This window comes from Leptinotarsa decemlineata, unplaced genomic scaffold, assembly GCF_025532065.1.
Source record: "Leptinotarsa decemlineata unplaced genomic scaffold, Ldec_3_MD MMD2_P_RNA_scaffold_2, whole genome shotgun sequence".
Classification (NCBI taxonomy): Eukaryota; Metazoa; Arthropoda; class Insecta; order Coleoptera; family Chrysomelidae; genus Leptinotarsa; species Leptinotarsa decemlineata.
Genome location: NW_027412529.1, coordinates 6,606,045 through 6,624,130, shown reverse-complemented (window position 1 = coordinate 6,624,130; position 18,086 = coordinate 6,606,045). Strand labels below are relative to the sequence as shown.

Here is an 18,086-nt window from a genome sequence, read left to right as displayed (position 1 = left end):
AAAGCCAGACTGTCTCTTTGAACATGTCGAAGGATTTGTGTTAAACTTTGGGCTTAGACAATTTCAGACTACACAGAGTGTTCTTCCTATATATCCATATAGATTTATATCGATATTGCATTGAAATTCACTTTAGTGCTTTAGTGAGCAATGATAGCAATTTGAAATTCATTCACTTCATTTGTTGCAGGGCAGACACGTTCGAAGTTCCCGTGATTGACATTACCAGTTCTTTCAAACCTTGATTTAGAGCCTGAAAGGCCCTTTTCTCTGGTTGCCTTCTTTCGGGGAACTTCTCTTTGTGAATCCTAGATGCAAGGAGGCTGTTTCCGTCACTTTCCCGCAAAGCATAGACCATTTACACCATATCTTCCAATACATAATTCATAACGAAAATAATTCAATCAGCATAGGCGTTATTGACAAATTTTGAGATTCATTTTTTGATGTCAGTCATGTATAACAGGGTTTATGAAAAAAAGCAAAAAAATGCCAATGTACTAGCGATTACTTTGAATATTCGAAAACCAAATTTGAGTAAGTGTACGTAAGAAAATACATTTTTTCTGTGACGGGAAAAAAGTTTGACATTTTTTCATGAAAATCAAAAAATAAATAGATAAGTACTCTTTGATCATTCCCATATTGATTTCAATTTAAGAGCCACCGGTATACAGCTGTTTCAGCCTATTGGGCATCGTCAGTACCGGGCAGGCGGTCCTCGATTGAAGACAAAATGAGAAAAAATCAAGAAAGTACTTGAAGAAAATAGCTGCGTAAATGCAAGCGAAACATAAGTGGAACCACCTATTGGTGTGACACCCAAGTCAACTTGACAAGTTTTTATGTCAGTGTTGGTGGTTTGACCAATCAACCGACAACTGCGGTAGCAGAAATTTGGGAAGCTAACCTGAAATGCCATCGGAAAACAAATCCACATATTTCTAGAAATGATATGAAATCTAAAAAGGTTAATGCAGTCAAGCTGCTGGAAAATAATTCCATGAAAATCAAAAAATAAATAGATAAGTACTCTTTGATCATTCCCATATTGATTTCAATTTAAGAGCCACCGGTATACAGCTGTTTCAGCCTATTGGGCATCGTCAGTACCGGGCAGGCGGTCCTCGATTGAAGACAAAATGAGACGTAATCCATATGAGAAAAAACCAAGAAATTACTTGAAGGAAATAGCTGCGTAAATGCAAGCGAAACATAAGTGGAACCACCTATTGATGTGACACCCAAGTCAACTTGACAAGTTTTTATGTCAGTGTTGGTGGTTTGACCAATCAACCGACAACTGCGGTAGCAGAAATTTGGGAAGCTAACCTGAAATGCCATCGGAAAACAAATCCACATATTTCTAGAAATGATATGAAATCTAAAAAGGTTAATGCAGTCAAGCTGCTGGAAAATAATTCCATGAAAATCAAAAAATAAATAGATAAGTACTCTTTGATCATTCCCATATTGATTTCAATTTAAGAGCCACCGGTATACAGCTGTTTCAGCCTATTGGGCATCGTCAGTACCGGGCAGGCGGTCCTCGATTGAAGACAAAATGAGACGTAATCCATATGAGAAAAAACCAAGAAATTACTTGAAGGAAATAGCTGCGTAAATGCAAGCGAAACATAAGTGGAACCACCTATTGATGTGACACCCAAGTCAACTTGACAAGTTTTTATGTCAGTGTTGGTGGTTTGACCAATCAACCGACAACTGCGGTAGCAGAAATTTGGGAAGCTAACCTGAAATGCCATCGGAAAACAAATCCACATATTTCTAGAAATGATATGAAATCTAGAAAGGTTAATGCAGTCAAGCTGCTGGAAAATAATTCCATGAAAATCAAAAAATAAATAGATAAGTACTCTTTGATCATTCCCATATTGATTTCAATTTAAGAGCGCCACCGGTATACAGCTGTTTCAGCCTATTGGGCATCGTCAGTACCGGGCAGGCGGTCCTCGATTGAAGACAAAATGAGAAAAAACCGAAACATAAGTGGAACCACCTATTGGTGTAACACCCAAGTCAACTTGCCAAGTGTCACACCAATAAGTGGTTCCACTTATGTTTCGCTTGCATTTACGCAACCTATTTTCTTCAAGTACTTTTTTGGTTTTTTCTCATTTTGTATTTCGAAGGCCTTCGACCGAGTATGGCACGAAGTGCTTCTGCATAAGCTAAACGCGTTCGACCTACCTCGGGGCCTGATCCGGTGGATCGGGTCTTTCCTGAAAGACAGAACTATTCAGGTCAGAGTAGAGGGCTCTCTGTCTGACAGCAGAGAGATCCTCGCTGGAGTGCCACAAGGGGCCGTGCTCTCTCCGACGCTGTACTCACTTTATACCAGCGACCTGCCTAGGTCCGAACGAGTGAAGATATCCCTGTACGCCGATGACACGGCTCTTCTCTCATCTTCCATGGGTCGAGAGCTCGGCGTCGTCTACATGCAACGTGCATTGGACGACCTCGAGCGCTGGTACCTCGATTGGAAGATCCGAGTAAACCCGGAAAAGACTCAGGCGATAACCATGGGAAGATTATTATCTTCTCCGGTCAGAAAAGTGAGAATCTCTGGAAGGGAGATTGACTGGCAAGCGCGGGTGAAGTACCTCGGCCTTTTGATAGACCGTAGGTTCACTTGGAACCCGCATATTATATACGTCAAATCTAAGATCGAGGGTCGGATAGCCAGTCTGTACCCTCTGATCAATAGAAAATCAAAGATGAGTTTAAAAAACAAAATTACGATCTATAACACGATGTTCAAACCTGTCATCATGTACACTTCAGGCGTCTGGGGACAAGCGGCTCCGGCCAACATTTCCATTTTGGAAAGGTTGCAAAATAAGTTAATAAGGATGATTGTGAATGCTCCTTGGTTCGTGCGGAATGAAGCCATCCGCAGAGATTTGCAGCTGCCTTCCATTCGGCAGTCCATTCAGTCGAGGAATGAGAGAGTTTTCGAAAAAACGGAAACTCATGAAAACCCGTTAGTTAGGGAAGCCACAGATTATGCTGTAGACGACCCCTCCCGATATAGAAGGCCCCGACACTCTGTCGAATGAGGCTCTCATGTCCCCCGTTAACGGATGAATAACTTTTTCATCCATCCCACCCCAGCCAGGTAGGGGTAAAAAATTATGTATTATACACGGTAAAAATTTAGATTTTATCTCTCGGGCTAAAATCTTATGAATTTTCCCTTGTATGAAAAATAACTATTTTTTGTGGTTACAACAATTACTAAAACTTTGTGTAATTTGTAAAATATCAGTTTTTTGTATACTATACCTATGATATAAGTGTAATGAAATGTTGAAACATTTCATACAAATGAAAAAATACAGTGTTCCATTTGAAATATTGATTTATGTCTGTTTGAAAATAAATGAAACTTGACCGGTTTTACCGAGCACATTATATATTGTTTCCGAAAGTTGCGATTCCAGAAATAATCATAGTGATGTTGACTAACTATTCATGAAAAATATTCACTTAATTGCAGTAGACGTGCGGGTGGTGAATTAGAAAAATATTGTCTGCAAAATAGATTTGTCTGGAATAACTTGGCAATGCCGCAATGTGAATTCGAAAACAAAAAATCCTTAGAGAGCTAAAAAATATGGAATTGAATGACGTATTTATATACTGGGTGTTCTATTTGAAAAAGTATGAGTTTTGTTGGCCACGCTCGGCTTAATCACGCAGTATGAGAGAAAATAATTTTGAGAGATAGTATTCATCGATATGACTGCAAAAAAAATGAGTAGTTAAAATAATTGTATCCTGTGAAAGAAATGTACCGAGGGAGTTTTGTTAACTGTGCTTTTAGAATTTCAAACAATCGTAATAACTTACCAGATGGAATATGTCGATCACAGAACGACTATAATATACATAATTGCTGACTCCCGAAATTCCTGGTATGGTTTGGCCTAAAATTGCAAGTAGTCTGACCATAGCAAAACCGAAAATGAAAAGTAAAGGCCAACCAAATATACTGTTGAGCCGTTCAACAAAGTGGGAGCATTTTCCAAAAAATCTGTCAATATCGATCAAGTTTTCATTAACTTCCTGTGGATTCCTCGACATTACATCATTGGACATGTTTTTCAGCAAGTCTTCAATGTGACTCAACCCCGATGAAGCAACTTTGGATGCGCAGATTAGGAAAATTTCAGTGAAAAAAATGAGGTAATAAGTTACAATATCGAAATTTTTCACCACCATTTCCAATACTGTGGCGTTTCTCGAGATGTCAGAATAGTTTTCAAAAAAGACGACAGAGAAGAAGATGACGTGAGAGATGCAGAATATAATAGCTGAAAGTTTACCACGGCTGCCCTTATTCATTGTTACTTGTGATATTTCCTTCGATAGTTTCAGAAACGAGTTCCAAGTGTCTTGGTCCTTCATAGTGATCAATGAGGCGGTTACGAAAAAATATTTATCAATTCCCTCCACAATACTGGTGACATAGTACGAAAGGAGCGTACTTTCAATTCTCACTTTCACAGAAAAATATACTGAGAATAAAATCCCAGCCGTTGCCAGTACTAGATACACCAATCTGATGAAGTTTTCAATTATATCTCGGTTCTTCAACTCCGACGGAATGAATCCAAAAACTTGTGCAATTTTATATTGCCTAAGAAATATATTGAGATATATGTCCCTCCTGTGAGACATTTCAACTGGCTGTGGTTTCAAACAGAACTGAAATTTCAAACTGTATTGGATAGTACTTGATAATATTTGTTCAATGATTTCAATCAACTCATCACATCGAATATTCATTGATTGGATAACTTTTCAATGGATATTTGATTATTACTTTCGAATTTATTATATTTACATTTTCATATCTGATGATATAATCAACAACCCAAACCAATCCAAATAAGAAAACGTTCAATGGATTGATTATAGGTTGACTTTGAAATAATATTTATGTCATTATGAATAATCAAGATCATTTTGAACATTGTATTGTGAATTTTCAGTTCAGGTGGTTATCAAGAAAAAACTTTCACCATTTCCATATCACTCCTTCAATTTCCAATACGAATATACATTTTCTATTGAAAAAACTTTTTCGCCGCGTGTTTTGCTAACCAAGTTAACATGATCGAAAGATGACTAAGACTATTCTCTAAAAGCTATCAATTTGTATGCATCTAAGAAAGTAGATGCATATGCAATTGCAAAGACTGCTTCTCAAAAGCTTAGAACACTGTTCCGAACCAGAAAAATGTACACACCTCAGCAACTTTTGATGCTTCATAATGCTGAGATCAGACGTTCTTGGAAGTATTGTTCTCATATATGAAGCTCTGCCCCCAAACATACCCTGAAGTTGCTGGATTCCAACCAGAAAAGAGCCATTTACCTGATTGGAGACGCGAACATCACGTGCAACTTTGATAGCCTGGAACATCGAAGAAAGGTTGGAGATTTGTCTCACTTCTATAGAGTGACTTGGCACATTTGATTCCACTAAGAGCGGTACATATCAGAAATACGCGAAGGACTGTGGCTGCTCATCGATTTGAGGTTCAACTCAGTACACCTCGAAATTCATTGTTCAAGAACTCTTTCATCTTCATCTGGAGAACTGCATTTATGTAGAATGAACTTCCTGAGAATGTTTGGATGGATCTCCAGCGATTCAAATCCAATATGAATCGCTACTTTCGCACAGACACCGCTCTGGGAGCGCTTTGAGGATTTTTCTGTAGCGCTTGTTTTTTTTTTTCACCAAAAATAAACAATATTTTGTTATTGTCCTATTGTTATTCACTACCTGACGATTACCGTTATTCTTTTCTCTTTCTACCCGTGATCATGTACTGGTGCGAACATTGAGCTATCATCAATGGGACCTTTATTATTGTTTAAAGATCCTATTTCACAAGTTCAGATTTCTTAATTTCCAAAAATTTGTTGTCATGTACCGGTATCAACAATTTCAATCACTTTGGCTTATTCTGTGACCATTCTCTATGGCATGTTGGCACTGGACTTCCCTGAAATGAAACGGAATTCGTGAAACATGTTATTTGTAGCAAATTATCATATGATTGAATCGATGACCCCATCACCATCATCAGTTCATAATTACTTTCAATACCTCATGTTGGTGTCGAGGCTAACGATAAAGCCTACCAAGCCAACGACCTAAGTTCAAAGCAACATAGTCGTCTCAAGCAAGTGGCACTGCAATTTATCCACGAAGTCACTGAGATATTTCTATCCGCTATGACCTTTGAGGAAGCCGCTTATGAGCCATTGGAATAGTGACTTTCGACAAACGACTTCAAAAGAGGCGGCCAAAGTTGTTCATCATATTGCGTTAAAGACAGTATTAATATTAATATTAATTTTTCAATGATATGATGCGAAGATGATTGAAATATTGTGAAAACTAATTTTGTTTGAATATTTTATTTTGAGAAGGACAATTTATATTTGAATTTTTTTTTTCATTTAGGAATGCTACCTTCTACAAATCTATAAAACAATCAGAATATCAAATTTAAAAATGAATACAAATGTAGAAAAGGAAAAAAATACTGCATTTGATGAAATAGCTTTTTATAAAAGAACTCTAATTTGATAGTAACTTGAATTCATGAAATTTTGCTTATGAAAATAAATATGTATCTGATGACGTTCCAAAGACTATCCACTCTCTTCATTCAACCAATTCAAATCAAAACATTATGATTTGTAGTTATAATTCGTTTTTTGATGTAAATCAATATTATTATTGACACTGATAATATCAAATTGATCGTAGGTTTTATAACGAAGATGGATAAAGTCTTCGAAACGTCACCAGATAAGTATACAAATAGAATAGGTTTCCGCAGTTAGAAATTTGAACATCAAAATTTCGGGTTGAACCGCGCTTAAATTTCTGCATTGTTCGACGTTTTGGCTTCGACTTTGAAGCCATTTTCAAGAAGTAGTTGTACTGAGAGAGAGAGTTTTGATGTTCTGGTCTTTATTTCTCTCAAATAGTTTTTTCTTGAATCTCTGATTTTTCTAATAACATGCTCTTTTTGTCTGGTTTTTTAAAACTACTCGAGCAAGATAAAACAATCCGTAAACAGATGTTGAAAAACATGAAAGAGGGATTAGTAGAACCCCTCACCAAAATAATAAACAAATGCTTTGAGACAGGAGTATATCCCGAGAAGTTTGAATTCAGTAAAGTGACCCCTATATTCAAAAAAGACGAAGACAAAAATGAGATAGAAAACTTCCGTCCCATCTCAATAATCCTAAATTTATCAAAACCCATTGAGGGTTTTGAACGACTTGCTCTCAAAGCCCCAGTGCGAGCCACGGTAGGTACCTTCGAGAGGGGGGAAGCACTCACAGCCGTATTCTTTGACCTCTCGAAGGCATTCGACTGTGTCACACTCGACTCTACTCGATAAACTTCCGTACTATGGAATTGGGGGGAAAATAGCTGATTTGATTGATTCTTACCTATCCGAACAAAAGCAGGTTGTGGAGCAGAGTAGTATGAGATCTCCAGCAGTGAGAGTAACAGCAGGGGTGCCTCAAGGGTCAATCTTGGGACCCCTACTATTCCTAATATATGTTATTGGTCTTCCACACCATAATAACCCCCTGAACACTATTCAGTATGCCGATGATACTACTATTTATGAGAGTAACCCTGAACATGAATATCCAAAGCAACTAACTGACAACGCGTAGAAAAGAATCGAAATTTTTTTTGCCGCCAATAAGTTATGCTGGAATGTCAAGAAAACTGAAACAATTACGGTCACACTAAGAACTGAAGGACAGTCAAATATCCATTAAGTTTTTCTGGTTAACGCTGGATCAAAAATTTAATTGGAAAGAACACATCAAAGATCTCGCTACTAAGCCGTCCAGCACTCTTTACTGCTTCGTATAACCAATGAATGTGTTCCCTCTTATGTTTCGAGAGCAGCTTACATGGGGTTATTTCAGTCTAAGCTGTCATGCGGATTGGTTTTTTGGGTACTTTCAACTGATTGGGAAAAGATATTCATTTTACAAAAAACGACTATTAGAATCCTGGGAAGGGCAAAACGAACTGACAGCTGTAAACCTCTATTTAAAAAATTTAATATATTAACCATTACGGCTTTATACATATTTCAGTGTCTTGTCTATATCAAGACACAAAATAACACCCCTCAAGTTATTGGCAACCATGATATTTGATCATGAATGGCCTCACTCTTCTTATGCTACAACATCGATTGGCAATTACTCATAAAAGCTTTTTTACTTTGACGATAAGGCACTTCAACCATCCACCACCATATATGAGAAAATTACATATAAATGAATTCAAAAATAGTATAAAAGAGCTCCTGGTTGATCTCTGCCCTTATGACGTTAGTGAATTTTTCAAGTTTTAATGCTCTGCCTTTTTAATGTGTATGTTTTGTACCATATGTATTTAGCTTGACGATGCTAAATCTGTTGTATTGATAATAAGCAAATAAATTGATTGATTGATCGAAGTGAGAACAATTTGAATTTCCCGCTGCTGCGCACGGTAACTTCTGATTGGTTAACTGGGTGATGACAAAAAGTGGAGGAGTCGGGGTACTCTGAAGTAGGGCATCACCTACTTGAATTCTATCTGATTCTTTTCCTTAACGGATGTTTGGAATACAAAATGAATGAAGAAAAGTTTTTTTGTATAATTCACTGTTCATATCAGAAGTAGTTGTTTCGGAAGTATTTTTCTTTCATATAATTCAATGTTTATGTGGAAGTAGCTGTTTCGAGAGGGCTTCTCTTTCCAGTTTTGTCTGAAAGATACTTCTTTGCATGATCTACACTTTTTCATACTCATATTCGAATTTTTCATAATACATACTGTGCCTCCTTCATGACCAAGTGATCATATTCTGAAGAACCATGACGTCTAGTAATCACCGTTACCGCAGAATATTTTTGCGAAATAATTTTGTTGTCAAATTGAGATGAACAAACACCTTTGAAGTTATCACGTAATTTAATTGTTCATTAGCACATTTCAATATTTGAACAATTAATCAAATACTATGTAATGATTCTTGAGCATAATTTTAAGAAAACTAATTAAACAAGCATAGGATGTAGTTTGTTCAAGGATGATTTACGATTAGGAAAACAGATCCACACTCTGATTTATTTCTGGAAATATGAAATTCTACACAAAAATCGAATGTAACTAGTCTGAAATATTAATAAATATTACTTCTGAATATAACCACCCCAGGCATGAATAAGAGAAGGATCCTAAGTCTGAAATTATTAAAATAGGTTAATGAAGTTTGAGACACTATATTGGATAAAACGACTTCAATTCTCTATCTAATGATACAAAATGTGAAGCAACTCCCAATAGGTTTGTAGAAAAGATGCTCTTTCTGAAAACATATCGTGCTAAGGCTACTTTCTGGCAAACATTATCAAAAGTTGTTTTTCATTACTTGGGAGAGGGATTAACAATTTTTTCATAGATGAACAATTTATTTTTTTGTCGAAGTGTCGGAATTTATTAAGTCCATCATCCATCAATATACATGCCAATACATATTGCAAATTAATATAGTTTTCACTGATCTCATATTTTGTAAAAAAACAAACAGGTTGACTTACCAAACATCAGTTCATCCATGTTGAAAAAAAACCTTACCAACTACGTGAAACTCATACAACCACAGACACATTAAAAATCAATACGCCATCAAGGGAGACAACTGATTAGAATTGGACTTTTTTATTTATTATTCTACACGCTTTATATTAGCTTCACCTGTATGTATGTATGTATGTATATATGTATGTATGTATGTATGTATGATTGCAGATGGCGCTGTATGTAACCTACTTGATATTTCTTGATCTATTCGCGGGCAGATGGCGCTTTACTTAACCTCCTTGATAGGTTGTTCAAAAGAAAATCAAAATAATAAATATAGATTAAAAAACTAAAAAACACGCTTTTAAAGAACATCGAACTGAAAAGTTGAAAAATTTTTTTTAAATAAGCTTAAAACATGAACTATCAAAAAATACTAGTATTATTGTGACAAAAGCATGGACGCTTTGTGCCATATTTTCTGTATATCTAGCGCCCAGGCATTTTTCACAATAATACTAGTATTTTTCGATCGTTATTGTTTTAAGCTTATAAAAAAAATTTTTCTAACTTTTTAGTTCGATGTTCTTTAAAAGCGTGTTTTTTTTTAAACTTTATTTATTTCAAATTATAAACGACTAGTTGTTGCCCGCGGCTTCGCCAACGTAGAATTTGGTTTGTCATATCAATTTTCTTGACAGACCATTTTGAACAAATAGTTATGATATTTTTTCATTAACCGAAAACTTCAGGTTTCCAACTTCGAAACTGACGAAATTCAATACAATCTTTTAATGGAAAAAGATTGGTTGGATAATAGGATCAATATTTTTCTTGTCGACGTTTCGAATTTAATTAAATTTTTTCTTCGTTTCTTTCATGTCCTTTTGTGTTGATGTTGTCTCGAAAATTTGGTTGTTGTAATATTTTTGATTTATCCAAACGACAACTCTCAGAAGTTGAGAACTTGTGCGAGCTAAGGACTAACGAGGTCTTACCTTTTAACGTGGGATTCCTAACACGGTTGCAGAATAATCCCAGCTTCAACCAGATAAATTCTCTCGAGAAAAATATCTGGTCGAGGCGGGACGCGAACCCACGGTCTTCCGATCGTGAGTCGGGCGCACTACCACCGCGGCCAATTCCACAACATTGGATCACTGAACTAGTTAACACAATCTCTCAACCCCCTTTGGGGATGAATATTCCTGATTATCTTTCTTGATGCTTATTTACGCTATACCAAGAACCTACCTGCATATTTCAAGATTCTAGGTTCAGTAGCTTCGGCTGTACATTAATATTCGTGTATTAGTGAATCAATAGGTACCCACTTATACAATACTGAACAGCATCAGCAAAAAAAAAACTGAACGTATTAGAATGAAATACCTACATACAACAGCTCAACGGATTCGAATGTATGTAGATAGATCATAGGGGAGGTTCCCACAGTAACACGGGTGAAGGCTGGGACATACCAGTCATACACCCTTCAGATCCAACTCCCATCATACAGTCGGACGAGTGCCTGAGAAGGAAATGGTACTTTAGTCCGAATAGAGTAATTCACATCGTTCCGATAAGTGGCCAACCCCGCTCCCACCCGACTCCGTTCCTGTATCCTCCTGTATCATGACCCGTTCGTGCAGTCTATTCGTATCGCTTGGAGTTTGTATGATATTTGAGTTTTTTGTTTTCTTTAAATTAAATTCAAAAAATGTCATTAAACTGGAGGATCTCATTGAACAAGTCAGAAAATATCCAGTTCAATATGACCAGACTAAAGAGCTGTACCGCTGTTCTCTATGAGAGCTCTTCAATTTTCTTCATCTTCTTCTCCCAAACAGAGTGCCATAATGGCTACATCACAGTTGCTAAAATTCTTGAACATTTTGCATAGAGGACCTTCTGAGATATTGTTTGAATCGTCACTGGCTAGACTGGCAAGTGTATCAAGCCGGAGCGGTAAATCGGAAAGAAGTCGGAAGCATGTTTGACAAGTGTGATTTCCTACTGGCAATCCTGCACCGATCCGTTCTTGGGGCAAAATCCAACCTGAGTCGGATCGGAGAGGTATATGAAGAAGTGTGTCTCGGCCTTAAAACAGCGGGAAAAAGCTAGTATTGTATAAGTGGGTTGATTGACTGACACCCTTTTATTAACGTACAGCCGAAGACACTGAACCTAGAATCTTGAAATATACAGGTAGGTTCTTTGTATACCGTAAATAGGCATCAAGAAAGGGAATCAAGAATTTTCATCTCCAAGGGGGAAAAATAGGGTTTCAAAGATTGTTGTTTGAATTTTGTCAGTTTTGGGTAGATGAAAAAATATTGTAACTATTTGTTCAAAATGGTCTGTCACAAACCAAATTCAACAGTAACAGCCCGCTGATTCGCCCGCGTAGTCGTTTACCTAATGAAAGTTGAACATCGAAAATATTAGGGTTTGCAAAGTTAAAACTGTGATTGTTTTCTTTAGTGTGTTCAATGAGGGTTGTTGGATTGATAATATTAAACTTTTTTGTTACCCTTTTATGTTTAGACAATCTGTTTTTCTGGTAACGTCCCGTTTGTCCTACATAACATTACATCTACGAAAACGTTTTTGATTCCTTTCCCCACTATCGAAACAAAAAGCATTTGAAAATATTATGTGGATCGCCAAACCTCGTAAAACTAGCAAAAGCGTTCAAGTGACGAATAAAGATCCTGTTGGTTGAATTAGTCATTTCTGTGTTTCAATATTGCAGATAGATGATTTTTGGACCCCTATAAACTATTTTTGAAATTGTTTTGTTTGGAAGTGACCTGGATTTCTCAAACAAAACTGAAGCTGAACACAAAAAGTAACAATTAGAGAATTTTTGAGAAGCATTATTCATAATAAAAACAGAGAGAAATATTCGTCACATGTAAATGTTGATTAGTTACTTGAGTCCGGTCCTGACAAATATCGAAATTCTCATACCTCAACAGTATATCTATATATAGGCTCATCTCGTTCTATCAGGTTATATTCAAAGCATCTCTCAAACATTCAATTCATCATCTGTGCATAACAACAAAAATGCATTTGAAATTGATTGTGTTTTGTGTCGTAGCGGTTGCTTTAGTTCATGCTGTTAGTGATGGAGAATGGAATAGCTACAAGGTGGGTAAAATTTGATAGTATATTAATGATAATAATAATAATAGCGTTTATTGCTCAAGTCTTTTCCATTTATTGAGCAAAAATTTGCAATTCATATATGTATATGAATTTACTCACTATTTCTTTCAGATACAAAAGGGAATGAATTTCACATGAAACATTAAAAAATTTAAATGAGCTATGAATGACCAATAGTTATTCACCACAATAAAAATATCACATTACTACTGGTTTGCAGTACTGAACTTCAAATTCACTGGTGATTTTAACAATGAATTGGTTTGAGCCTTTTTGCACGAAAGAGTGGTATCATTCCTGGATGTTGATCTTGCTACACATAAATCTATTGCTGGAAGTAATTCCGGAGAATCAATTCTACCATACAACAACTCATGTGAAAGAGAACGGATTCTTATTTTGTTTCCAAGTGATAAGAGATCAAATGTTCGCAATAATAATAATAAGTCTTTTTTCACTATAAAATTACAAATGGAATAGACAAAAATAAAATAAAACAGTATACAGGATCAATAACAAAAACAAAGAAAAAAAACTTCCAGTAGGTATATGGTGAATAGGCGGAGTATTAGTATTCAACTATAGAAAGGGAGAAACTATAAATAAATAATATGAACACAAGTCGAGTTAACAATATCAAAAAATGTTAGTTATTGCTTTATTTTAGAAAATTCATTTTAGAAATGCCAAGGTCGGGAACGGACAAGAGGCTAATGAGATAAATAAGTCTTCAGTCTTTTTTAAAGTTTACGATGGTGTATGATCGAAATTCGAAGGGTAGTTGATTATAATATTTGGGTGCATTATACGAGAAGCAGCGGATGAAGATGGAAGATTTGTCTTTGGGGATGACTAGAACTGAACTGTTCCTTGTAGTAAAGTTCTTAATCGTAGATAATCTTTTGAGCTTCTTCAGTAAGTAATCAGGTTGTCGAGTTATCAAAACTTTATGTGTGTTGATAAGAAACTGTAGAGCTCTAATTTTCTCAACATTTTTCCATCCTGATTCTTGCATTGCTGGGGATATATGGTCATATTTCCGAATTCCAAACGAGAAACGTAGACAGCTATTCTGAATACGCTGTAGTCGGATAGCATCCGATTGTTTTAAAGCAGGTCCATAAATACTGTCGCAATAGGAAATTTTTGACATAATCAGAGCCTCGCATAGTCTAAGTTTTAAGTTTGTGTCGAGCAAATCACGATTAGGAAAAAGTTGTCTGAGAACGTTATAAGAAGATTGGTTCAGATAGCTGACATGTTTAGTAAAGCGAAGATCCAGATCAAATCAAAATCCTGAATTTTTTATCTCGTCCACGGAGGGAAGTATATCGTTTTCGATGCGAACTTGAAAGGTAGAGTTGGTGAACTCCGAACATCATTATTGTAGATTTGTCAGAATTGAGCTTGAGGTTATGGGCAAAAGAAATGTTAAAGATGGCTTGGAGATCGTTATTAATATGCGACAGAGCAGCATAACTGCGTGTCGTCTGCATAGTGATGTATATTGCATTTTTCCACGGACAGATAAAAGTCACAAATATACAAGCTAAAAAGAAAGGGCTCAAGGATAGATCCTTGTGGCACTCCCAACGATGCCACAAAAACCCAGGCATTGCTTTTCTCCAAGAAGATGTCTCCAAACCGGATATAATAATGTCAGGTCTGACAATTTCGCTTTCTGCTTCGATAATTTTGTTGAGAATTAAAATGGACACCAATATGTCTCGGCACAATCATGTTGCTGAAACTGCAAAGGCTGCTTCTCAAAATCTTGGAACACTGTTCCGAACCAGAAAATTGTACACACCTCAGCAACTTTTGATGCTTTATAAAGCTTAGATCAGACCTTCTTTGGAATATTGTTCTCATGTATGGAGCTCAGCCCCCAAAAATACCCTGAAGTTGGTGGATTTCATCTAGAAAAGAGCCATCCGCCTGATTGGAGACGCGAACATCACGTGCAACCCTGATAGCCTGGAACATCGAAGAAAGGTTAGAGATTTGTCTCTCTTCAACAGATACTTTCACGGAAAGTGTTCAAGGGACTTGGCAGATTTGATTCCACCAAGAGCGGCTGCTCATCGTTCAAAGGTTAAACCCAGTACACCTCAAAATTCATTGTTCAAGAACTCTTTCATCTCCATCTGGAGAACTGCGTTTATGTGGAATGAACTTCCTTAAAACGTTTTTCCAAATGTCTTTGATATCCAGCGATTCAAATCCAACAGACACACACACATACACACCGCACAGGCACGCTCTGACATCAGCGCCTTAAGGATTTTTCTGTAGTGTTTTGTCTCTAAAAAGGAACAGACAAAATTCCGAGACAACACCAACACAAAACGACATGGAACAAACGAATGGCTTTATCTGTGATTATGTTAAGGTGATGTCTGATTTTTAACCAATGACAGAAAAAAAAGGTAAATTATTTAGGTATTTTACTTATCAAATTAAAATATGCAGTATTAGGGTCATCGACATCTTTTCTAGTGCCCAATGCGATGTCTTGTAGAATGGAAACGATAACAATCGTATAAGTTTTGTGGAAGATATGTTTATGAAAATCCATTGTTACAGAACCCTGAAGAAGAATTTAATTAAATTGTAAATGTCGGCAAGAAAACAATTGTTTTTTAAAGAAAAAATTTATCCTGTTTCCCAACAAACTATTCTTCAGAGTTCTTTGTTATTTTTAATGTTATGCAAAAATTTCTTTCAAGAAGCATAAAGACGAAAATGTGAGAAAAACACATTCAAACAGATGTGACTGGTAGATACTTACGAAAATAGAGGTTAAACATAAAAAGCCGCAAAACACATTTTAATCGTAACACACACTATTGAAGTATTATAAAAAACACTTAAAAAAATTTGTTCAAATTGTATGAAGTGTTACATATTGAAAAACACTTATTGAGTGATATAAAAATTGTCGAAGTATTAAAGCCACATTTTGGGAGAAGCAGTGAGGCCATGTCACAGCAAATTGTCTTATCAAAAATCTGGAAATGAGAATGAAATAGATACGTGATTGTAACATGAAAATATCTAAACCATCTGATTTTAGAAAAAGTATGATATGACAGATATTCGATAATCTCGGCAGTTATTTGATGGAAAATTCGAAATTCCCATTGAAAAAAGTATTTTGAAATCACTATGAACAAACCAAAGTAGTGCAACCAATTTTTACATAGTTAGTCGAAATAATGTGATTGAAAATAATTTTACTGAGTATTCAATTATGGCATTGTGAAAATATTCAGTAAAAAAACTAGAATATTTTCAACTATGTGGGGAAGTGGGATTAATTTTTTGTATCTAAATGTAGTGAATATGAATGAATGATGTGTAGACCATCTATATCAGTTCAAGAATTCATGCAGGAAGAGGCCTCATGGATGGTGGTCATTTATCATAAGAGTATGTATTGAATTGGAGTTAACTGATATTTTTACACTGTAATAAGCAAAACAATGGTCAAAGTCGATGGTGTGCAAGTTCTGTTGATGTTTTTGATGTCACTTTTATGGGAAGTGATCCAACCTTTATCAATCGTTTCAGTTTCGAATTCAAATTTTGCAAATTTTTCTCAAATAGTTTGAATGTTCTTGAACGTAGTGGTGATATTAGAAAAATGTTTCAAATATCCTAAATTTTGTACGAACGCTGAATAATATGTGGGATAGAATTATATTTGAAAATAATCCTTTCATCGATGGATTGAGAAGTGTCTTCTTCTCTCCGTGAGGTGTGGAAGAAAGACCGGTTGAAAAGTAAACTATTGTGTCCAGTCCAGTGAATCCAAAGATTTCGATTTTCAATTCATTCGACTAAAACAATTTTTTTTTCAGCAAAAATTCGGCAAACAGTACAACAGTCCCGAAGATGATGCTCTCCACCGTTCAATTTATGACAAGAACGTTCAGGATATCAACGCTCACAACCAGAGATTCAAAGCAGGACAAGAAACCTGGGAGAAGGGTATAAATAAATTCACCGATATGACAGAGGAAGAGAAGCAGTCGTCGTTTGGGTTGTTGAGAGAATGAGTTCAACTTGAAACAAAACATGAATGAAACTTTTCCAGTTGTTGATGTTGATATTGAGTCTGTAATACCTAATACTTTTGGAAATATATCTAACGATCATATACAATTTTTTTTGAGCGAATGAAGGCCCAACAACTATTCAGAATTAATTCATGAACTGCTTGGAAATAATAATAAATAAGCTTCATTTTATAACCTACCTTGGTATTTATGTAATTACCAAAAAGTAGTTCGGTCCAGGCTAGTCGATTATTGTCGAGACTGGACGTGGGTAAGGAAAATATATTTTATTCATAAACGTCACTACCAACTGTGTAATAACTTAAAAATTGATTTTCACATGTTATTTGCAACGAACTAATGTAGAAAAAACAGGCAAATACAGGGTGTCCCTGGACTTCCTCTTTTCCTCTCGGGAATGTATAGATGGGGTCAAAATATCACCAGTACTTCATATAACTTTTTTTCCTAAAACCCTTCGTTACCAAGTAACGGGCCCTCGAAGTTACAAAATGAAAAATGTTTTTCTTTGATAACTTTTCAAGTGAATATTCAAAATCATCCAAATTTTGGTAATTGACTAAACAAATGAATTCCTTCGATGAGCTTTCATGCAGGAGTCAGTTGTTTTGCTACAAAGTCAGGAACGGACTACCCCCGATGGTCCATACCCCAAAACTTTGAAATGACAGATATTTTTCAATATTTTTCAACAAATTAAGGTTACTTGGACAATTTTATGAATAAAAATACTCGTGTGGAAAGTCGATCGGAGCAACGAGTCTTGATAAAAATGTAGTTTCACTCGACGACATCAAACCCGCTCGTCCACCATTATTTGAAATGAATAATTATCAAAGCAGAAATAATAATGATAACGTTAATTCAACAACATTTATCCTGAGATGTCTACCATTATTCGAAAATATTAGTTTTTAAGGAAAATGGAAATGATAGGTAAAATGTTCATAACGAATTTTTATAATGCAAACACGTTTAACTAACGAAACTCAAGAGCCTCAAGAGCAAACAGAAATGAAAAATCCGCTACAGAAACTGCTCGATATGACCACCTTCTCTCTCTATACATTTTCTTAGTCTGCGAAGACACCCTCTCTGTACTTGAAATAGCATTCCAGGGTCGTTTCGTATGGCTTCACAATGTAATGTTATTCTATTCAACAATGCAT

General features: G+C 35.8%; 1 protein-coding gene across 1 annotated transcript; it reads left to right on the top strand.

The window, feature by feature from the left end:
• The first annotated feature begins 12,657 nt into the window (after window positions 1-12,657).
• On the top strand, window positions 12,658-17,002 carry LOC141485564 (cathepsin L-like proteinase). Its single transcript, XM_074182428.1, has 2 exons — window positions 12,658-12,817; window positions 16,699-17,002. Exons 1-2 carry the CDS (start codon window positions 12,734-12,736, stop codon window positions 16,894-16,896), a joined length of 282 nt encoding a protein of 93 aa, XP_074038529.1. The 5' UTR covers window positions 12,658-12,733; the 3' UTR covers window positions 16,897-17,002.
• Window positions 17,003-18,086: the final 1,084 nt, after the last annotated feature.

Excerpts from the sequence above, each read along its gene's own strand:
- LOC141485564 (XM_074182428.1), top strand. The coding sequence starts at position 12,734 with ATGCATTTGAAATTGATTGTGTTTTGTGTCGTAGCGGTTGCTTTAGTT. Across the intron at positions 12,818-16,698 it reads GAGAATGGAATAGCTACAAG|CAAAAATTCGGCAAACAGTA; the intron begins GTGGGTAAAATT and ends TTTTTTTTTCAG.